At 34.5% G+C, this 25,095-nt stretch overlaps 1 protein-coding gene across 1 annotated transcript; it reads right to left on the bottom strand.

The window, feature by feature from the left end:
• Positions 1-14,427: 14,427 nt before the first annotated feature.
• Positions 14,428-17,152, bottom strand: LOC141683577 (serine/threonine-protein phosphatase 7 long form homolog). The gene is made up of 4 exons (XM_074488322.1): positions 16,257-17,152; positions 15,682-16,162; positions 14,586-15,601; positions 14,428-14,483 (listed from the first exon to the last, which is right to left on the bottom strand). The coding sequence occupies exons 1-4, from the start codon at positions 17,150-17,152 to the stop codon at positions 14,471-14,473; spliced, it is 2,406 nt and encodes an 801-aa protein (XP_074344423.1). The 3' UTR covers positions 14,428-14,470.
• Between the last annotated feature and the right edge of the window lie 7,943 nt (positions 17,153-25,095).

Consider the following 25,095-nt stretch of genomic DNA (forward strand, 5'->3'; position numbering starts at 1 on the left):
AATAACCAATAAGATTGATAAATTCACTTTTATATATTAATGTTGATATTAGAGCTCACGGTGTGATAATGGAGCTATGGAGGATACTATGCATTCCTAATGGTGTTTTCCTTGTGCCAGATTTTTGGAAAAATGATGGTTGATAGAATGTTATGAAAGAGGGTGGAAGGGCGGCGCGGCTGCGATATATGTAGTCCATTTTTTAAATAAGATCAAACAAATTTTGGAAAATTGTGATTTTTATTTGTACTGTGTCATTTCCCGGAAAATCTGGTATGTAAGAAACAGTTATGTTCATGGTGGTAGTTGTCCGGAATCTGGTGCTTTGATAGATTGGTGTAATAAGTTTGTAGAAGATTCTAAAAGTGCTAATGTTTTACCTAACAAAGCTATGAATAGGTCCAACTGCAGAGGGAATCCACGCCCTGCGGGTTGTTTGAAAATCAATGCAAGTGGAGAATAGTACCACAGGTTGTGATCTGGGAATTGTTGTACGCCGCAACGATAAAGGTGAGTGTATAGAAGCTAGAAATACATGGCTTAACAGATCTGTATCTCCTTTAACCGCTATACCATTAGATATAAAGGATAAGTTGATAGCGCAACAGAATTGGACTCTTCGAACATCATTCTGCATTCTGATTGTTCTCAAGTTTTGACATTGATAGAGAAGCTTGATAGATGTTGCAGCGTTAATGATGCATATTTGCTAGATTTTAAGTATCTTAGTTCTAATTTTGATTCTTGTGATATGTCTTTCATCTACCAGAACATGTAATATTGTAGCTGATATATAAGTCAACATACAATAAATAACAAATCAAAGTAATTTTGAAATCTTAATTATCAACGAAATTATATGGATGTAGAGACTGACAAAATAATATGAAATGAATTGTTATCTCAAGAATGGAGGAACTACATATGTTCTTATACATCCTTGCCTCTCTAACAATATTATACATAACAAGATCAAATCTTGGTATTTTCAGGAGCAAATTTCATATGCAGATCCTCCGTACAATGATGTTGGTGGCAGGGCAACAAAGGACTGATCACTTCTCGCTATATCACTACAACATCTTAGTTTCCGAGGGCTTCAACCAAACCAAAAGATCAAGAAGTAGGAAATTAAATTGCATCTGAGGGTTTAAAGAATATTGTATACAGAATACAATTGTACATGCTTTCATCTTACTCTTACATGATACGTAGACATGCAAATTATTAATTTGCAATATACAAAATACATGCACACACATCATTATATCGTACATAAAATCACAAGCTATCTACCATTGGACAGGCAACAGACTGAGAGATAATTAAGAAATCAAGGATAGATCATAGATTATACACATAATTAAACAAGACACAGAATAAGGGGCGACAGCTGGGATGACAGATAGAGAGTGAGCACGCAGAGCTTCTGGCATCCATTATGCAAGAAATTACTATGTGTGCTCACTCTCTTCTGTCATCTCCCTTGCCATCGCGAGAGAGACGGGGAGAGGGAGAGGGAGAGGGGGAGGGAGAGAGAGGAGGAGGGAGAGGGGGAAGGAGAGAGAGAGAGAGAGAGAGAGAGAGAGAGAGAGATGGTGGGGATGACAGATAGAGGGTGAGCACGCATAAATTCAAGCATTAACATATGCAAAAAGTTCATGTGTGCTCACTCTCTTCTGTCATCTCCCAATATCTTACCCTCGTAAACTTGTAGTTGTTGCAGCAGACAAAACCCTAGTATGGAATGCTTCCAAGTATATGAGCAGCTAGCTATCTCCGTGTATATGTCTATATATATATATTGAGGGCGGAGAGAGTACCCTTCATCTTTCACTGTATACATAGATAGCCGATAGCTATATTATACATCTTTAGGTATGATTGTTGTGAGAAGAAATGCTAGGGATGCTGTGCTTTATATAGGGATGAAAAGAGAAAAGGAGCTAGCTAGGCTTGCGTACGTATTGAAGAGAGGGAATGGAATAAATGAATATGTATGGGCTCTGCGCCTCTGTTTCACTTTCTCCTTTATCTTAATTAATTAATTTGGTCAATCCTCATGCAATAAGGGGAGTGTATTGTTATTTGGAAAATGCTATAGGTATCAGGTAAAATAATTCACAGATGCTAATTATGTGTAATATGGGTATACACTCAGTCTAATACTTGGACTCAATTATATTTTTGATCGTTTTCGCTCTACTCGATCATAACTTGATTTTTTACTTGACTCGGGTCTCTTTCGATATGCTTAGAAACATAATTAATTATATTGTATATCATTTATAATAATAAAATACTTTAAATTACATAAATATTAAAATTAAAAATTAATATTTTTATTCGAGTTTTTAACGAAATATACGAGGAGTGCCGATTTTATGGACACTAACAAACTCACAGTGAAAATGTAACAATTTGTTAGAAGTTCTTAACTTTATTAATTACATTGCACTTATCGATGCATCTTGTAATTCTAAATTTAATAAGAAGACAATAAATTTTACTGATACATGCAGATCATCCATTACCAGCTTCCAACCACTTATCTGCAACCAAATACTAACAAAGCTCATATTTTCAAAACGCCAAATGTACCAACTTCTATAAACAAGAGGAGATTGACATAAGTCATACATAAGAGGATAAGGTATTTGACTTGAGAGTATACACTCTAGCTAGGGTTTGGAGTTCCAATGACTGGGGTCTGGGTCCTCTGGGAGATGTGAAATTGGAATGCATGGGAAACCAAAATGGAAACTTGCAATACGTATAAAAGTTGCTAGATATGGTTAACAAGGAAAAACAATATTATTATTAGTACTAATCTATACTATCTATAATATAATAATCGGAATGAGGTATAATTGAGTTTAACGGTCTAATTTCGGTTATTAAATAAAATAAATAAATAGTGTTATATATCCGCTAAACTACAAAAGTATTAAATAACTAGATATAGTCTACTTATCCTACTAAACTACGATCACAATGTATTCAATTATTATTTTATTATTAAAAAAATAAATAAATAGTGTTACATATCTGCTAAATTACTAAATTGTTAAACCACTAGATGGAGTCTACTTATTCTACTAAAGTTATCCATTATTTTTATTATAAATTTATAATTATTATATATTTACAAAAATATTTTCAAAATTAGAATATAACGGAATAAATAAAAATTTAAAATATTAACGGGAACCCGTGTATCGCACGGGATTTAAGCTAGTAGTAATAATGTTAAGTACGCGGAATTGGTTCCCAAATTTTCTCTCATATGAGTCGACAATTATTTGACATGTTTTAATTTACGGATACATATATACATCCCGAGTATTATTTTATTAATAAAAATGTTACCATTGGTTAATGTTACACACAATTATTAATTTAGAAATTATTTTTAAAAATAAATTCGGAACATCTAATATTTTTCACATTACAAATAAATGGTGTTATTGATTTGAAAATTAATGCTAGGATCCATACAAATGGGGTGTTTGTAGGAAAAATAATTTGATTCGATATGTTTTTTTAACTGCTGCATTTCTGTGGGAGCACACATGACATTGACATATCAATAATGTGAGTTACAATGATTCGGCATAAATTCACCCACATGAACTTGAGAAGTGACAATATGCGCAAATTAACATTTTTTTTGACAAAAATTTCAAACTCAATCATCTTTATGACTGATAAAGTCGGCATATGTCTGTGTATACAAGTGTTAATTCAAATGTTCCTTGGTCCAAAATACATTTTTACTAGTTGGAGACACTTAAACATTCATCTTGATGTTGACAAGATTCGACATCTTGATCATGTAAAGTAAGATATCACAATTTTTGAAATAAAAATATTTCATTTTTGTGTAATGTGTTCAAGATATTTTTTTTTAAATTGTGTTTGAAAACAAATATTTTATTTTAAATAATATTTCAAATTCTTATATTTAGATTAATAGTTCAATATATATATTGAATCCTAAATGAAATTTAAATTCAAATTTTTTAACTCATTAAAATATGTTATTTATTCAAATTCACAATTTTAAATGAGACCCATATTTTCAAACGAGTAGTTAATAATTTTTATGATGGATACAGTAGAAATCTGGAAGATTATCATAATTATTATACACACCCACCCAAAACATAATAGTTCATGAAATTATTAGTCAGAGTGGATCAACATATTTTACCAAATAACTCATATTCCCGTATTTTAGAACACCCGGGATATTGCATATATATAAAATAATAAAGTGTAAATACGGTTAATCGTGGTTCAAGTGATTTGCAGGATATTGTACGAGCCTGTACGGTTTACCCAGTGTCCACCGAAGGATAGCGGTTACGGGTTAAGTATAATAAAAAAAAATATATATAAAATAAAGTGGATGGAGCTAGTACCTAAAATAGGTTCTACTACTTTTTATCCCCCGCATCTATTTCCCTTTTTCTAGAACAAGAAGAATATATCTTAAAAAATTGCAATTCAAGAAGATGTTCGAAAGCCCTAGCCGTTGGATCAAGATCATGCCGCTTTCTCATCTTCCCACCCTAACTTCTGGAATATCTGTCTTTCTTTTATGTATATATTCGAGTGCCCCATACTTTATAATCTTGTGTATTTTCTGATGCATATTTAGTCCTGCACACTGCTAATGACACCGAGAACAGTAGAACACACACACACAATGCCCATTGCCCAGTGTGTAAAGCTGTTGTCAAGAAGAGAAGAACACAACAAGATACAGTTATGAATAATCGACGACACGAATATATTCACTTCAACCAGAGCTTGATTTTTCAAGTTCGAATAGTCTAATCAATAATTAAGTACCTCCGTTGTGAGCTAGAGCACAATTATACTTTTTTCCCCCACTTCAGTGCCACCATTCCGGGAAATAAACTAAGCTTTTAACTTTGATTGCATGAAAAACAAAAGCGAATCCATTCCCCTGGATGAAATAATGGGCTGAACTTTTCTTTTGACACCTTATGCGTGTACCCGCAAATTTGATACTCCCTTTGTTTCTTATTATTTGTCATTGACCATTAAAGAGTTTATTAATGGATGTAATAAGAAACATAGAAAGTATATATACTTGAATTAATTTTATACTTTAATTTTAAAATCTTAATCAAAATCAGTTTACGAGATTTTAAAGTATACTCCCTCCGTTATATTTTGCATGTCTTTTTAAAAAAATTACGTGTATTAAGACTAAAGTTAAATACTTTTATTTAATGTATCGGAAAATGAAAATAGGTTTAAACTTTTGAAAAGTCAAATCTTGAAAATAATAAATATAAGAATGTTTTTGGAAAATATCGCTTAAATTTATATTGAAATAAAAGAAGGACAAATATTTTCGAACAAATTCATTTTTCAAAATAACATGAACAACGGGACAAGAGAGTATACTTGTAACATACTTTATATATAGTACGCCATGATCTTACTCTAATGAGAACCCTTTTATGGTGAGATATCTTCATCACATAAATTTAAATCTACTTTTAATCTGAATCACACATTTTAAATCATCATCATCTCTAATTATCACCTCCTCCATCATCTTCTTTCTACTTACAACCAACCACTACCTCCAACCACCAACAACCACCATTTTCGGCCACCGCCGCCGCCACCACTACCGACGACCACCGACGACCACCACAAGAAAAAATCACCACCGTCAAATCAAAATTCACCGCCGAAAAACCAAAAATTATTATCAGAAATGAATAATCACCACAAGAATACAAAAAATCATCGCTGATAACCGAAGATCACCACATACAACCACTATTACTGCCCTAGATCCGACCACTATATCTACATAATCACCACGATATCATCATTAATCACCCTTTAACTACACAACCTCATATTATCACCAGTCACCTTACCACAACCACCACAAACAAAATCACTCAAGAATCAAAATCAATCATCAAAATTAGAACTGCAATCATCACTAAATTCTGAACCCAGAATTACAAATTAAGATCTATAAAACTTGTCCAACATATCAAATATATAGATCTTGATTTTTTGTGCGATTTGAAGGACACGAAGTTGTCTTACAAGACGTTGACGGTGGCGACGAGAAGACCAGTGGAAGGACATCATCGGAGAGAAAAGGGGTTTGTTTGTCACGAAAAAAATGGAAAAATGAAGAGCAAGCTGAATATTAATGGCGAGTGCGAAAAAACATAAATTTACAAATAAAAGATATGGAAAGTCTGATTGATAACTCGCCCGAAAATTAGATTTCGTTGGAAAAAATGAACTCGAATATGTATGTTATATATATGTGTATGAACAGTCGGGCAAGAAAGTTAAAAGAGGAGGGGAGGTTTTAATAAAAAATAATATATTAAAGTGTGTGGTCCAGATCGTAAGTAGTTAATAAAAAGGTGTGGCTGAGATTGGTTCTCAGTTCTCACTTTAATTTGGGTTCTCAGTTCTCACTTTAATTTGGGTTCTCATTTGAACACTTGCCTAGTACTCCTTTGTAAGAACCTTTTTTTTTATTCATTGGGTGTTGCAGTGTTAGGAACCCTAATTTAACGTATGTTTTATGTGACCTTGGAGGCAGGCATATGTCCACCCTCTACATACTCTATGGATACATATGAACACGTAAATATAGTTTGTAATTAGACCTGACAATTCGTTCGTGCCGTATATTTTTGTGTCATACATTTTCGTGTTTTGTGTACTTCAAGGTCAAACACAAAATCGACATGTTTAGGGTTCATGTACTTTCGTGTTCGTGTACTTTCATGTCATTTCGTGTCGTGTTTTTTCTGTAAAATTGAATATTAATATTAATTAAAATTGATAAATAAAAATATAATATTATTACGTAATTTTTTTACAATATATATTAAAAATATATATTTAGATCACATTTATATAGATAGGGTCTTACTCCAGTGAGAACCATTTTTTGTGAGATATGAGATCTAATATCAACCATAAAAATTTTAATCTATTTTTAATCTAACTCACTCATCTTAAGTATCATCATCATCTCCGACCATCACCTCTTCCACCATCTTCTTTCTACTTACCACCCGCCACCACCTCCAATCACCAGCAACCACCATTTCCGGTCACCACCACCACCGACGACCACCACCACCACCACCAGAGACCACCAAAAAATCATCATCGTCAAATATAAAATCACCACCGTCAAATCAAAAATCACCGCCGAAAAATCAAAAATCACCGCCCGAAAATAAAAAATCACCATCGGCAAACAAAAATCACCACACTCAGCCACTATTTCTCACCACCAAATCAAGCCACCAGCTTCATTCATCAACTCCGACAACCGACATCATAACAACATCATTAAAAACGGAAACAAATCAGTAAAAATTAAAAAAGAATCACCAGACTTTCATAAAAACTAGCAACAATATTAAGCAGCGGATCTGAAAATCGCACATACCGTAGTAGTGGTTTATGTGAGAGAGAGTGAATAAGAGGGCGGCAAAGAGGCGAGGGGGCTGAGGTGGTGACGGCGGGCCTGGTACAACAGCGGCATCAGATCTGAATGTGAAGTGTATATATGTATGTATGTATGTAAATATTTATGAGAGAGAGGGAGAGATAGATTTGGTGGAGATGGGCGGTGGCGGAATAAAGGCACTGATGGGGATAAGACGGCAACGTGGGCATGGGTCTGGTGGGGTGATAGGAGGTTAAGAGAGAGATGAACTAAATTAAAATGTGTGGTTTAGATTAAAAGTAATTATTAAAAAGATGTGGCTGAGATTAAATCTCAGTTCTCACATTAGTGGGGGTTCTCATTTGAGTAACTCCGTATATAGATATTATACAATTTAGTAATTATTTTAAAAATAATATGCATATATCTATTATAAATAAATATATATATATATATACTTTTTATAAATATTAATATTTAATTATAATATTTATTTATATTGTATACTGCGTATCGTATAGTGTACTCGAAGGTAAAACACAAACGACACTAAATCTGGGTCGTGTATTTTCCTGTTCATGTATTTTTGTGTCGTGTACTAATAAAGCAAACATAAATACTATATTTTTGGATTATTTCGTATCGTGTAAATTGTGTCATATTCAAAATTATCGAGTCTAGTTATAATAAATCCATAGAATAATAGGGCATGTAGAGAAGTTTCCCGAAGAACCTATTCGGTATTAGACGTGTGCATGTTTTTTAGATGCATTATAATAAACAACAAATTGTAATGGCATGCCCAAATTTCCTCTTTGTAAAAAGATAAAGTTAATTTTGTTGTATATCTTATTAACCTAACCAATTAAAGATGAACAAACACATATGTAATAAGCCCACGCGAGGATCTTCTACATCTTTTAAAAGCAGTTTAAAGTAAATATATGTGCTTGAAAATTTAACACCAAGAATAAAGCTGTGTGTATAGAATCATTGACATTTGTAGTTGCATTATAATGTACGTGTACGTCATGATCACCCGTTCCCCCATTCAGCGGGATAATTGATTGAACTGACTAACCAGGTGTTTACCAATATTTTAACGTTAATTAATTGACTAATCACAATCAACAAATGAATATATTAAGTTTAACTACTTTCATTATGCATTACAAATGGTGAATGTGTTGTTAGAATTTTAGAATTATATGACATATAGAGATTTCTCTAATGAGTTCAGATATACTACTCATTTAATATGTTCTTTATAAATATTTGCAGATGATGTCAAGTGGTAGGTATATGTTTGATAAATATTAACCTAGCTATATACATTTTCCTTTATGAAAGTGGGAAATTTTTGTCATGGGTTTGGGGCCTTCCCTTTCTGGAGTGGGAGATGAGGGAGCTGCTTACATATACACACATGATTCCAGCTGCCTCCCTTATGGTTGTTGAGAGGGAATGCTTATATTCCAAGGAAGCACCGCTAGGGTTTAAGAAGGTTACTCTAGAATCTAAGGGGTTAGAGAAATACCCATCTTATATTAATACTTTAAAATTAGGTACTTCAATTTTATTTTTTTTACAAATCTATACAATATTGATATGTTTTTTTTATTGGTTTGGTTATCCTCATTTATGTCCGTTGGATCTTTTTAATCTGATCATGTCTGTTAGATTCAAATACTAAAAAATATATACTACTCAAATTCAAACCGATAACAAATATTTATGTTATTATTTAAACACTACTAATCTCCCAGGTTCGAACCCCACCAATACACCAAATATTTATATATTATTATTTATACACTATCCCAGAGATTCAGGTTCGAATCCCGCCAACATTAACAAATATTTATATTATTATTTATAAATATACTAATAAGGTAATGATCTAAAAAAAATTATTATAATTTTAACTAATATAAAATTATTAATGAAGACCCGTGTATCGCATGGATTGTAAAGTTAGTTAGTTATAATATGTATGACATGATAAATACCAAAATTTAATTTGTATACAAATATTTATATGTATGCGGTCTAATACTATTATTAGAAAATTATTAATTATATCACTGTTTAATATATATATATATATAATAATTTTTGGAATTTATTGCATTTTCCTGCTATAGACAGGGAGTATATACAGTAGGTCACTGAGGAACTACTAACTACAGAAGAGAACAAGTTAGGTTGAAGACCGGATGACCTAGTAATATAAATTAAATAAAAAAAGTCAGTCCTAAATTTTCTTAAATTTATTTAATTTTATTCCTATATTTTAATTCCTAAGGCGGAAAAAATGCTTTTGGTTAACGGACGAAATAAGCGTTCAAACGAGCGGACGAAGGCTTTCGATTTACGGTTAAAGAGTAATAGGATTGGTACCGTGAAAAAATATTACTTTAACGAGTTTAGTAAAAATACACTTTGTCCATTATGTTGGAATCCGAGAAATATATTATTTTAACGAGATTATTATTTTATCAATTATTATTTTATCAAGGTTCAATAATAATTGCTTCCCCCTTTTCCTTCGTATGTTAAGATCTTAATTTCGTTACTGTGGAATATAATTACATAATTATCTGGAAGTTACATAATGTGCCTGTTACAAGTAAAGAGGGTTTGAGTTGGGCTCGACTCTAAATTATTCTCAAAAGATATTATATTTGATTTATTTATTATCAATCGAGCATGAATATCATTACAACAAATATTTAAATCATTTATGATGTTTTTTTTTGAACTAAATCGTCGTTGGTTTTGCTCAAGTAATAAGTTTAATTTTTGTCGCAAAATTTAATTTTGTTGTAAGTTAGTGAACATGCGCCCGTTTTATCAATTAAATAATAAATAAACCTATGACGGAAAATAGCGTAATATGCTGGTTACTTAGGACAGAAAACTGGTTATAACATTTCACATTTGACTACAGAGATAAGATCAGCGGCTTGATTAATTAACTGGTTTCGAAATACTGGAGTTTAGTTCACCTCATGCAAAAAAAAACCCAATTTTACTTTGTTCCAGTTAATGGTGAAGGGAAAAAAGATAGGGCAACAGCATCTTCATCTCTGGCAAACAAGGGAAAGCCACTTCCTTTTTATATAGTGGTAGCCCTAATGAGATTGATGGGAGGAAGATAAAAGTCCATTTGATTGCAGTAGGCATTTATTTGCATGTTCTCCTGGCCCTCTGATCATAATTCATCACACACAGACTCATCTTGTATCCAGAAACACACACATATTTTAAGTTATCCGATCCATTTTTATGCTTTCGGCCACTACGAGACATGGGGACGACAGGGGACCTCCCTATCTTCCACATGGCTCCTTGGGGTAAAGCCTTTGGCTTTGAGGTGGTGTCTATAGCCCTTCCACATGTTTCTTATTCTTCCTTCCTCTCTTTGCTTTCTCATTTTTGTGCACTCGATAGTCAAGTTCCTTTTTCATGTTCAGTTTGTTTAGTAGGAGAGAATAGAATGGTCTCGAGTAGATCGTGTCGTGTACATTCGTATACGTGTCTTTTTTACTTGGGTGATACTAATGTGAAAGGAATATTTGCATGTATACATCAAAGTACATGAAAAAACGTTAAAATAAAATTTCATAGAAAATAGAATAGCTAATAAAATATCTTTGTGTATGATAATAATTCCTACTTGTTACTCTTGAATCTAAAAAACTTGTTTTGTTTGTTTTGTTTATTGGAGTTGCTGTGCTGTTATTGAGCGGAAGCCCTTTACCTTTATCCAGTAAATCCAGCCCACAGAGAGCCCAGTGGATGACTTAGCTAGAGAACTTACAAGTTACAGCCAGAGTCCAGACTGTATAGCTGTAGCAGCAACACATTACTAGCAACCAGTACTTCCAAAAAAATCCAGACATGCCCATAAATCATAATTATACTTCCTCCTGAAAAATTGGGCCAGACCCACATGCATATTACAATTTTACATTTATTTCACAACACAACTATGCATCAGACCATCACTATGGCATGTTTGGCGCACAATATAAGTGGCTTATTTATTTATAAGTCCGTAAGAACTTATTGACGAGTGTTTGTCGACCCCGCTTATAACTCAAATTTAGAACTTATAAGCTGATAAGTTGAATGTTAGGAGTGACGTACTTTTTCTCAACTTATTTTTCTTTTTGATTTTTTATTAATTTTTATTTTAAAATTTATGTCTTTACATATATTTCTAATTTAAAATTTACAAATTAAGATAATTGTATTTCAAATTTATTAATTTAATTTATTTAAGTAAAAAAATTTCTGACGTTTAACCAAACACTTGTTTAACTTATAAGTATCTATCGACTTATCACTTATAAGTCCCTCGTTCATTTTAAGTCATAAGTAACTTGGGAACTGTTTGGCTTATTGGCTTATAAGTCCGTAATAACTTATTTACGAGTGTTTGTCGGCCCAACTTATAAGTTGAATTTACAACTTATAAGCTGATAAGTTGAATGTTAGTAACGACGTATTTTTTCTCAACTTATTTTTGATTTTTTGTTTTTTAACAATTTTAGTTTTAAAATATATTTTTTAAATATTAATTTAACTTAAAATATAAGAATTAAGATAAGTATATTTAAAAAAAATTATTTTAGTTCATTTAAATAAACAATTATGACTTATAAGTTAAATTATCCAAACACTTGTATAACTTATAAGCATTTATTAACTTTTCAATTTAAATCATAAATTACTTATTTTAAAATTTCTCAAACAGACACTTAATTTAAGATTTCCCAAACGGCTATGATTAGGGGTAAAAGACAAAAATAACCACATCTGAACAATCATCGGCCGAAATACCCACGGGCGGGATGGGGCTCCCTAAATGCCCACGGGATGCGCCTATGCGTAAAACGCATCTACTGGATACGCCAGAGAACTGATGAAATACAGACATATTGGGCTTTTGAAGGAACACGAAGAAAACAATTAGGGCTTACACTATATATGCCTTCACTATCTCCGTATGAGATTTACACGCCTTGGGCAGTTAGGAAGAATTAACCGCATACGCCTTCCGCCACTCCGTGTAAGTGTCATACGCCTGCGCAAGAGTCAAAACGAAGAGATACGCCAGCTCCTTGTCATATTCCAAGAAAGTGTTCAGAATGGTTTCGTTAAGCCTACAAGACAGTGTATCCCCTTGACACGCCTGTCCGTAACTAGCATCTAGTAGATACGCCTTCCTTTTCCTTAGAGATTAAAAAAGTTTAAAATCGTTACACTGATGTTTATTCTGTATGTAGTGTTCGGTGGATACGCCTCCTGGATCGTGAATTTCTCCTGGATACACTGCAGTGCTAGAAGTATCGAGTGATGCGCCTCCAAAATTGAGAAAATGGAGCTGATAAGCAAACTGATGTAACGCCTATAGGTAATACGTATTACTTTGATACGCCAAAGGTCATGTTGGTTTCACTGGATACGCAGATTTTTCTGTACAACGTAGTATAGATTCGCCTAGATACGCTTCAGTGCTTAGATACGCCGCAATCCATACGCCTTTGGCCACTCCGTATAAGTGTCATACGCCTGTGCAAGAGTGAAAACAAAGAGATAAACCTTGTTTAAATTACGGTCTAAGTGTAAATTAGAGTTTGGTTCTTAGGGTTTAGGCCCTAAACCCTAAACCGTTTACAATATATTATAGTCTTGTAGAAGTTTCTAAAACCCAATTTTGTAATTAGTGAACCCTAAATTATTAAAAACTATTAAATTAGGGTTGAAGTTTAAATTATAGTTTGGTTCCTAGGGTTTAGGGCCTAAAGGCCCTAAACCCTAGATTTAATTAGGGTTTAGGCTCTAGGGTTTAGGGCCTAAAGGCCCTAAACCCTAAATCCTAAACCCTAAACCGTTTACAATATATTATAGTCTTGTAGAAGTTTCTAAAACCCAATTTTGGAATTAGTGAACCCTAAATTATTAAAAACTATTAAATTAGGGTTGAAGTTTAAATTATAGTTTGGTTCCTAGGGTTTAGGGCCACCCTAGATTAAATTAGGGTTTAGGCTCTAGGGTTTAGGGCCTAAAGGCCCTAAACCCTAAATCCTAAACCCTAAACCGTTTACAATATATTATAGTCTTGTAGAAGTTTCTAAAACCCAATTTTGGAATTAGTGAACCCTAAATTATTAAAAACTATTAAATTAGGGTTGAAGTTTAAATTAGAATACTATTATATATTATATTGTTTCTGACATTACATCTGCAAAGTGGGGTCAAAATGAATTCATTTTCTCTTCAATACTTCATCATATTCTGCAACATGTTAAGCCTATAATTTTTCCTGGAAAAATAAAAAGAGGAAACAAAATATTTAGAAACTAAATGTCATAAAACAACAACATAACTAATCACTAATATGCTTATATAAGATAAATCAGCAACAAAACTAATCACTAATATGCTTATAGAATGGTACTGTTACAATTGGGGATTAACACCTTTGCTTGCACAACTTATAGCTTTGGTTTGCTTTTTACGGATGAAGATATTAGACTTATATTGCGCGAATCAGAGTCTGAGGATATTTTGAATCCTATATCTAGAACAAGGACTATGCAGGTAGGCTTCTCTAAATTGTAATTAAATGTCTTTTTGTTTGTAGGTCTCATACATATTTATGTTATACTAATATGCTTCCCCTACTAAATTAGTATTAACTTGCCACTTTCATATTTTCTCAATTTTTTTGAAGAGAATAAATCATTAGGAATGAAGGTTATTTATTTTCCCACATACCATTCTACTAAATTTGTTAGGGTTTATTTTTAGAAGCATAAAATATATCTATTAGTAAAATACGGCTTACAAAACATATATCTAGAGGTGCATCTCTACAATTGTAAAAATATACTTAATTTTATAAAGCCATGCAATGCATAAAGAACTCACCTATCCAACTTTCCAATGTCAAGTGCCAAAAACCAAGAGTTGTTAATCCTTGTTCCTATAAAAATAAGACAAAAACAACATAACTAAAAAAGTTGAAATTCATATACAAATGAATACACATATAAGTAGTATAAGTATGACAACCAAAAGGACTCACCGTCGTTTGTAAGTATCTAACTCTTTTTTACCAGCGGTCCCACATCCTGGAGGTGCATGCTTGCGAGCTCGCAACTTCATATGCAGCTGCTCACGAGGTGCTTCCTGCGGTGCTTGCAACTCTTGTGCTGGTTGTTGCTGCACTTGCACATGTTCTGGTGGTTGCTGATATGTTGCCAGCTGCTTTGCTTGTTGTTTCTGAGGTGGAACCTTTTGTGCTGGAAGTTTTGGCAGTCGCAACTTTTGCATGGGCAGTTTTAGTGCTGGTTGTTGCAACACCGACTGTTGTGTTGGCTGCTGATGGGCTGGTTGTTGTAGCTCTAACTGTTGTTGCACCTCCTGCTGCTGAACTGGTGTCTGTACTGGTAGTTGATGCTGGTGCTCAGGTGTCTGCATAGGTTGTTGTTGATCTTGCAATGAAGCTTGATGTGTTGAGGCCTGTAGTTGATTCACTCCCAAATGAGACTGTGTTGCTAATGGATCTTGGGACTGCGTGAATAAAAAGAATGTAGGATGTGACAATGGAGGACTTTGGTTGCCACCGGCTTGTTCAGTCTGCTCACATGGAGGTGACATATATATGGAGTCATTTGATGGCAACAAATTCCATCTAGGACAGTAAGATAGATCCCTGGCCTCTCTTGCCGCTGCCTCTGCCGCTCTTGTTGCTTTCTCTGCCGCTGCTTCATCCATAACTTCAGCCTCATTATCATCATCCAAATGCACACCGCCTTCATGATCCCCTATATCTTCCTCTATATGAATATCTCTATGAACATTAGGCAGCAATCCTCGCATCCGCGGAGGATTGACCCTTGCACGGTTTCCTTTTGGAATTCGTTTAGGCTTCCCTTTTAGCTCAACTTCCTTAGCACGTCTGTCTTCAATTGGAAAATCTTGATAGTATCCTGAATAGAATGTATCCGATAGAATCTGTTTAGCATTATCAATTATAGTTGGTATATCTCCGACTATATCACCCTTGTACACAGACTCGATGTGATCCAATAAATCCATCTGTGCAAAGAAGCATAAAAAAGTCACTGATCGGTAAAACAAAGCACCAGGTAGCATGAAAAATATTGAATTATAAATACCGTATAACAATGACCACCACCAATACGGGTGATATATCGTAGAGTGATGGATGAATACCAATGGTAATAATCATGCGACACACCATCACCTACATCTGCTACAAATACATGTTGAACTCTACTATCCCAATGTCCTAAATGAACATGATGTATCGTAGCCCAATCAATGTCTATCTTCCCCTTCAAATCAATTTTGTGAAGATCATTTGAGTAAGTACAAGGAGATGGTATAGCCTGAATCATGCCAAACTGACGTAGACATCTCTCAGGAAGATGTGGCTCCACAATATAGAAACAGATCAAAGGACCCTGGTAATGCCATATGGAACTACCTTCTCTACAAGAATCAGGTAGTGCCGCAAGAATCTCATCAGAATACGGCTTCCATGTAAAATGAGAATCTACAAGAACATCCAACGACAAACGGAAATGTGCTAATGCATGTGAACCACTATCAATGAACGATAGACTAGCACACCACCTACGTAACACATGAAAATGTATAAAGCACATTAAAATGATTCTATGAAATTACTAGAAGTGCTCTAATTTAAGCATTAAAAGTACAAAATTACCTTAAACCATATGGTCCAGGAATATCACCCCAAATTTCAGGATTGCTTAAATTTGGGGCACGAGGAACAGGAGACAAGGTGTGCAATCTACTCCATGCCCACAACTGCAATAATATAAGACATCCAGCATTCTCATCTTTCTCTTTCCTACACGACTTGCATAAATCTCTATACAAGAAAGCAAGAACAGCAGAGCCCCAAGATAATTTTGCACATGAATCAAGATCCGCAATCAGTGGAATGTACATGCAATGCACTTGTCCACCAGAATGATCAGTAAACAGGACCCCACCAATCAGCTGTAATATATAGGACTGTGTGTAACGCCTAAGCTGTAAATCGGAAGCATCATCTGGAAGAGAAGGAAATATCAAATTCAACCAACTAAACTTCAACCTACCACCGACAAGAGGTCCACCTGATTTCCCTACTCCCTGTCCCCCTAATTCATCTTCTTTGAAAGGAAATACTCCAAAAACATGTTCAACAAATTTCCCCCATCCACCTTCAACTGCAGTAAAACTTGTAACAGCTGCACCATCAATCCTTAAGCCGAGAAGACAACTAACATCCTGTAATGATATCATACACTCTCCGATAGGAAAATGAAAAGTATGTGTCTCTGGTCGCCATCTCTCTATCAAAGCAGTAATCAAACTCCAATCAATTTGGATGCCCGTCAACCTAGAAACACCATCAAAACTTAAATCACGTAGAATCGGTACCATTCTTTTATGTAAAGGAGGGAACTTGACATTATTAGGATTGCGATGTCGTGACCGCTGACTATCACCACCTCCAACCTCCCTCACAATGGATGACCTATGATCCTTTTGTAAATGCAAGACAAAATTATCTCTAGGCTCGGGATGCATAAAAGGCTTGGTAGGTTCCATAATCTGTTAATTACACAACATATCATAAGAAAAATATGTAACAAAAATCTACAAGCAACATAATAAGTAAAAATTATATATGAAGAAATGTAGTTGTCTTAGCGTATACGTGTGAATTTTCTGCCCATCAACGTTAATTAAAAAAAAGGATAAACAATGATGCTATTTCTTTGGAGATGCATAAAATATTTGCCTAGTAGAACAAATGCAGTTCTAACTTCGAAAGTATTATCTCTCTGGCTAGAAATATATTGAGAGCCCAGGAACCTAAATTAGCTGATTTCTTTGAAGGTATGCAAATTTGGATACTGAAGAGAATGTGGCAATCAGTGGAACACATACTCATGTTGGTCCAGGGGGTTATTTGCAATATGCTGTTTACATATTAACTTCTCTTGGCTTTGTGCCACAATCATTTGAAGCTATTGTAAAAGCAACTGAGTTAAGTATTGTTCAAGCACATGAAAACCTTAAGCCTGGTTCCATTTTCATCAACCAAGGTAACAACTATACATTACCTTATGTTCCTTGAGTAAGCTCAATAGATAAATTTTCAAGCACTTTACTTTAAAAATCTCGATGGTTCTTAAATTGGAACCATGAATTGAGCAGGAGAATTGGATAATGGAGGAGTAAATAGGAGCCCCAGTGCATATTTATTCAACCCGCCAGAGGAGAGAGCAAGGTATACGCATAATTTAGATACACAAATGACGCTTATTCAAGTACTGTATTACATAGAATAATAAAACTTATTCTCTTACGGTCATATCATCAAACACTTGTTGGTCACAATATATGCCCAACTGAAAGAACACTTAATTTATTAATACAAATAACCACTACTTATCTATAACATTAACAATAAATCGGCATCCAATTTTTGAATAAACATTCAACTTAACAAATGACTATACTCTAAACTAGATAGAGATAAGCAAACAAAACCCTAATTTATAAATTTATCAAAGAATAAGGATAAACAAGGATCAAAATTCATCAACTTACATCGAAGAATTAGACAAAGTATGGCAGAATGAACGCTAATGACAGCAGTAATCGCACTAAACAAATTGCAGCTTGAAGAGGATACTTCTGTACTTGGTCGTTATATTTGTAATCCTATATTTTCAAGTAAAAAAGGAGATACGCCGCTGAATGAAGCGTCTGTAGTGGGTATTTAAGTCGGTACTTTTGAGAATGGTTAAATTGGGCAGCTCACCCCTTAAAAATGGGTATTTTAGGCAATTTTTCTATGATTAGCTCACTATATTTAAATAAGTTCTCACACTCGAATAATAACATCAAAAGAAAGAGGAGCGTATATAGCAAGTCATGTGAAAGTCCAGGCATTTGTGTCTGCGTATTCAACTATTAGTAATGATCAAATCTACACTTATTCTCATTCATTTCTATACATTTTTCTTTTTGGTAAATCTCATTCAATTCTATATATTTCAAAATTTATCAAAAATAGTAAAATTTTTATAATATAAAAATTAACTACAGCCACTTACATCCACTACTTTCTTCTACTACACTAACTTTATACATTAAATATTGATTGGTCCCACAACTTTACCCACTTTCTTACCTTTTTTTACAACATTATACTTTTTTCTTAACCTCCATGCTCAAACTAAAAATATACATCACAATGGGAGGGAGGGAGTACTATTCATGAGATTGTAGAATCCGCTCTCATATACATAATGTTGCCCGAACACCTAAACCAAACCAAACATACCCAGTATAACACGCTTTCGCAGGGACTGGGGAGGGTAAGATGTACGCAGCATTCCCCTCATTCATAAGAATGAGGCGGCTGTTTCCAGAAAGACCCCCGGCTTGTGTGTGTATGTGCACAATATATAAAAAGTGTAGAGATTTTAAGTGAAAAATAAAATTTGATGACATAATTTAAAAAAATTGGTACGAGACAAACCTCGCTTATGCCATTATTCACATTGGACTTACCTAATTTTAAATACATTTAACATTTCTCATACGTAGGAAGAAGATAACCCGTTACTGGAGTCACGCTCTTACTATACATCCATGTTTAGTATCCCTTTTCTTCAAACAAACACCGCCCGCAATCTATGGGATCGAGCGCTTTCTATTGCAGGCAATGAGAAGAAGCAGTTCTAAAAACCAAAAACAACTTTAACCAAAGCAGCAGTATGTGTTAGAGAAGAAAACCAATCGAAAGAAACTGATATCTATCTTATTCCTAATAACTTCCTTGTTTTCTTCCGACCATCACCACATTATATATAACTCGAGTAATTGATAATACTTCTTACAAAAATACGAGATTAGACGTGTGCAGGAAAAACTTCAAGAACCAGTTTAGAATACATACAGTTTCCTTTATCCAGATGTATAGGAGTATAATTGCCCGAACACCTATTTATAAAAAAAAATTGTAATCACGGACTAGACGTAACATATACAAGTCATTCTACTACTTTGTGAAGATAAACAATTCTAAGCTGAAGAATGAAATTCCCATATTTTATTGCTAATTTTAGTACATTGAATATATCGACAATTTTTAAAAGGATACACGTGATAATTTTTAAAATATACCGACAAGTCATACAAATTGCTCGAAAATAGGCATAAATAGTTCGATCAGCACATCCCCGGTTAGTATGTGGTCATGATCTGTTGCAGATGGATCATTTTTCAGTTTTCAAACAATGTATGTGAGTCTCTGACTAGTTTAGCTCAACCGACGCAACCATGCTAGTTAAACCCTCAACTGATCATGCCCTATATAAACACCCCTCATAACCCCTTTCAGGGGCGGACGCAGACCGAAGACGTGAGGGGGGACAATTTTTTTTACAAAAAAGAGTTAAAAAAATATATTATCATTAGTATTACTTCAAAATAGAGATCTTTGCTATTTTAAGTCACAAAAATCTTCTATAATTTAATCTACGACAATAGTACAAACAATTTCTTTTCAAGATACAATATTAGAAAATAATTCCAGAAAAAGTTGAGAACTTGGCTTTAGTACTCGGAGTTGGAGACTAGAAGCAAAGAAAAAGAGTTCAATTTTGATATATCATATATACAACTGAGAGACAGAAAGAGGATAATTGTTTTAATGGTATTTTTTTGCTTTTCGATTTCTTTTTTTTTTGGCTTTTACGAGTTAAATTGGATTTATATTGAGGGGGGGGGGCATTCTCATGTTTTACAAGCCATTTCTAAATATAATATATATATTACTCCTTCAAAGCTGCTATAAAAATGGGGGGACCGTGACCAACCATGGCCTTACACTAAGTCCGCCCCAGACCCCTTTCAGTTGCACCACCTCTCCTTAGCATCCCCTAAGCTAATATACATTTTATCTCTTTCAAGTAAGCCATTCTTATAATTTTCTTTATCATTTTCTAATCTTTATTCTTTTTGTACTTGTATGTATAGGTTGATCATGGGTTTGTTGGGAACCACGGACTTAGGGTGTTACTACGTTTTACGATAAAGATTACGAAAAGAGGATTACCTTGTTAATGGTTGATTCCACACTCTTCTATTGTATTCCCAAATTCCCTTGAGCGAAGTGTGGCCTCCGTCTTCTCAAGTTATCATCTCTTCTTGCTCCTTGGTGGCTACAATATATTTTCACACAATCCCAAGCAAGAAGAGAATAAGAATATATATAGGCTACAATAGGGACCATGGATAATTAGGTTGGGCCTTCTAATTACATCTTGAGCCTAGCCCAATGTAATTAAATATTAATTCAATCCACTAAAGAATTAATATTTGCACTACCTTTCCTAATACCGTAATTTAATTAATTCAGTTCAAATATTATTTGCTTATTAAATTCCCCATGTTTAAAATATCATATGTCCATTAATTAAATAAATTACTGATAATTTATTTAATTAATATCTTTTATCCTTGATCATCCACTCAACCTTTATTTAATTATGCCAGAATAAATTCCACCTGCAGGGTTTCACATAATTAAATCTTTTTGAGCTTTCAAGGGGACATCATTAACCCGAATATTATCAGGACATGAATTCCTTCAATAAATAATATCCACCATGTATATAATTCCATCACCCAAAATATAATGATATAATTCAAAAGAATTATTTCATATATAAATCAAAGCATGTAAATAATATACACGTGTCAAAAACTATTTCCGGATTAAGAACCTAAGCATTAATAATAACATAGAATCTTAGTTCTCCTTCTTAATCAGTATTAAGGGAACAATTCTAAATTTGATCATGTTCAATATACACAAAGTATACTAGTATTATTTATTAGTCAATATAAACTAATCTAAATAATACTACAGCCATACCAGTGGATTGTCCAACACCACCTGTGTTGTGAACCTTATTATATTATATAACCGTATTTAACAATCTAATATTCTTTATCCCATTTGATACTAGATTGTTCACAATATATAATATTAGACAACATGTAAACATTCAAATGATTCTCAAATAAACTGGCCAGAAATAAATGTACATACTTCAAATAAATATTTTCAGTATACACTAACAATCTCCCACTTATACTCAAAATATTCTATGTGTACATCAGTGTTTATTTAATCCACTATTACATAAAAATCTATGTGTCCATCCATCTGACTCCTATCGCTTCCACATGCTTGTCAAAAACCTTGATTGGCAAGCTCTTTGTGAAAGGATCTGCTCGGTTGTCGTCTGATGATATGTGAGCCACAACTATATCCCCTCGCTTTACGATTCCTCGTATGAGATGATACTTACGTTCAATATGTTTAGCTGCTTTGTGGTCTCGCGGTTCCTTTGAATTTGCCACAGCACCAGTGTTATCACAATACACCATCAAGCTCCTAGGCAAATTAGGTACCACATCTAAGTCCAAAAGGAAGTTCCTGAACCATACAGCCTCCTTGGCATCCTCAGAGGCCGCCACGTACTCGGCCTCCATGGTGGAATCTGCAATGCATTTCTGCTTTACACTCCTCCATATAACGGCTCCACCTCCCAAAGTAAAAACATATCCCGAGGTTGATTTCCTCTTATCCCTATCTGATTGGAAATCTGAATCAGTATATCCCAAAGGAAATAAATCTGAGGCCTTGTAAATTAACATATACTCCTTAGTCCTTCTCAGATGCTTGAGTATAGTTTTTACTGCACTCCAATATTCCTGACCCGGGTTCGACTGATATCTACTAACCATGCCTACAGCAAAGCAGATGTCAGGCCTCGTACATAACATAGCATACATTAAGCTTCCACATGCTGAAGCATAAGGAACTGCTTTCATGCTCTCTATATCCTTAGGTGTCGAAGGACACTGCTTCTTAGATAAAGCAACTCCATGCTTAAAAGGTAAAAAACCTTTCTTGGAGTTCTGCATGTTAAAACGAGCTAATACTTCATCAATGTAGGGCTCTTGAGATAAAGCCAACATCCTTTTCTTGCGATCCCTTATAACTTTGATCCCAAGGATGTATGCCGCTTCACCTAAGTCCTTCATGTCAAATTGTTTGAACAACCATGCCTTTACTGATGACAACATCTCAACATTGTTTCCAATGAGTAAAATATCATCTACATATAGTACTAGAAAAACCACTGTATTACCTTCACTTCTCTTATACACGCACGATTCGCTTGGACTTTGATCAAATCCATATGACTGGACTGCCTGATCAAAATGAATATTCCAGTCTCTAGAAGCTTGTTTAAGTCCATAAATAGACCTCTTAAGCTTACATACCAGATGCTCTTGGCCTTTCTTAATGAATCCTTTTGGTTGCTGCATATAGATGGTTTCTTCAAGACTTCCATTAAGAAAAACTGTCTTGACATCCATTTGCCAAATCTCATAATCGAGATGAGCTGCTATAGATAAAAGAATACGGATTGACTTAAGCATGACTACCGGTGAAAAGGTTTCCTCATAATCGATACCTTCTTTCTGAGTATACCCTTTCGCAACAAGTCTTGGTTTCCAGGCTTTCACCTTTTTATCTAATCCCCTCTTTTTCTTGTAGATCCACTTACATCCAATAGGTTTTATACCTTTGGGTGGTTCCACGAGCTCCCAGACCTGATTAGAATACATTGATTCTATCTCAGATTCCATCGCCTTTTGCCAAAGATCTGCATCTTTGTCTTGTGTTGCCTCTTCATATGTACGGGGATCATCATCATGTTCACCAGAGACCAAGTCTGAAGACTCTCCCAAAAACATGAATCTATCAGGCTGTTGAACAACCCTCCCACTACGACGAGCCACTGGTGCAGTATTAGTGACAGGTTGTACATTATGTTGTGGTTGTTCTACTTGTACTACAGCTTCATTGGTATTATTTGTCCCTCCCACTAGTTCCTCTAAAATGACACTACTCATGGGTTTGTGATTCATTATATATTCCTCCTCTAAGAATCTTGCATTGGTGCTAACAATGACATCCCGATTCTTCGGACTATAAAATAAATATCCTTTCGTTCCCATGGGGTAGCCTACAAACAACCTTACTTCTGTACGAGATTCTAACTTAGTCGCGTTCTTGTTCAGCACATGTGCTGGACAACCCCATATTCGAATATGTCTTAGACTCGGTTTATCCCCGGTCCACAATTCTAAGGGGGTTTTAGGAACCGACTTAGAAGGTACTAAGTTCAGAAGATAAGCTGCTGTCTCTAAGGCATGTCCCCAAAATGACTTGGGTAAATCCGAATAACTCATCATCGATCTAACACTCTCTAAAAGAGTCCGGTTCCTTCTCTCTGCTACATCGTCCTACTGGGGTGTGCCTGGTGCAGTTAACTTGGATTATATCCCAATTTCTGATAAATATTCCCTAAATTCTCCAAGCAAGTATTCGCCACCACGATCTGATCGTAGTGACTTGATACTTTTATTAAGTCGCTTCTCCATTTTAGCTTTGTACTCTTTGAACTTATCAAAGCACTCAGACATACGGTGCAACAAATAAACGTACCCATATCTAGAATAATCATCAATGAAAGTGACGAAATATTCATAACCAGCTCTTGCTTGGATATTCATGGATCCACATAAATCAGAGTGAACCAAGTCTAACAGTTGTTTGGCTCTATTCCCTTTTGCCTTGAAAGGCCTATTAGTCATTTTACCTTCCAAGCAGGATTCACAAACTGGAAATGGCTCCACTGCCAATGAGCTTAAAGGCCCGTCTACTACCAGTCTTTGAATCCTCCTCAAGTTAATATGACCTAATCTCAAGTGCCAAAGATATGTTTGGTTCAAACTAGAAGGTTCCTTTCTTTTAGTAGAGTTAGAAGATATGTTGTTCAATTCCCTAAATTGCAGTTGCAGTGCAGGTTGACTAGGATTAATTATATACCAATTGTCTTGCAATGTACCAGAACATATAATTCGTTTATTCATCATAATAGAAACATTACGATCCAAACAAACATTATAACCATCCAAAGCAAGTTTAGAAACCGAAATTAAATTCCTTCTAAAAGAAGGTACATAAAGACAATTGTTCAAAACCAAAATCCTATCAGAACCAAAAGATAAATGAATAACTCCTACTGCAACTACTGCTACTTTCGTAGCATCTCCCATGAACACGTATATCTCACCATCTCTAAGCATTCTGGATAGTTGGAACCCCTGCATAGAATTACAAACATGATCAGTGGCTCCTGTATCTACACACCAAGTGCTCGTAGATATAGCCGCTATAAATATTTCTGTAACTAGAGAAAGAGACATACCAATATTGTTTGTCTTCTTAGGAAGAGGACAATCCTGTTTCCAGTGACCTGACTGTTTGCATCTGAAGCACTTTCCCTTAGGTTTTTTCACACCACCCTGAACTCCCACTGCCTTCACAGCTTTCTGTGTCTGAGCCTTTTTCTTCTTCTTAATACCTTTCGGCTTAGAGGAAGAAC

This window comes from Apium graveolens, chromosome 9 (assembly GCF_009905375.1).
Source record: "Apium graveolens cultivar Ventura chromosome 9, ASM990537v1, whole genome shotgun sequence".
Taxonomy (NCBI): Eukaryota; Viridiplantae; Streptophyta; class Magnoliopsida; order Apiales; family Apiaceae; genus Apium; species Apium graveolens.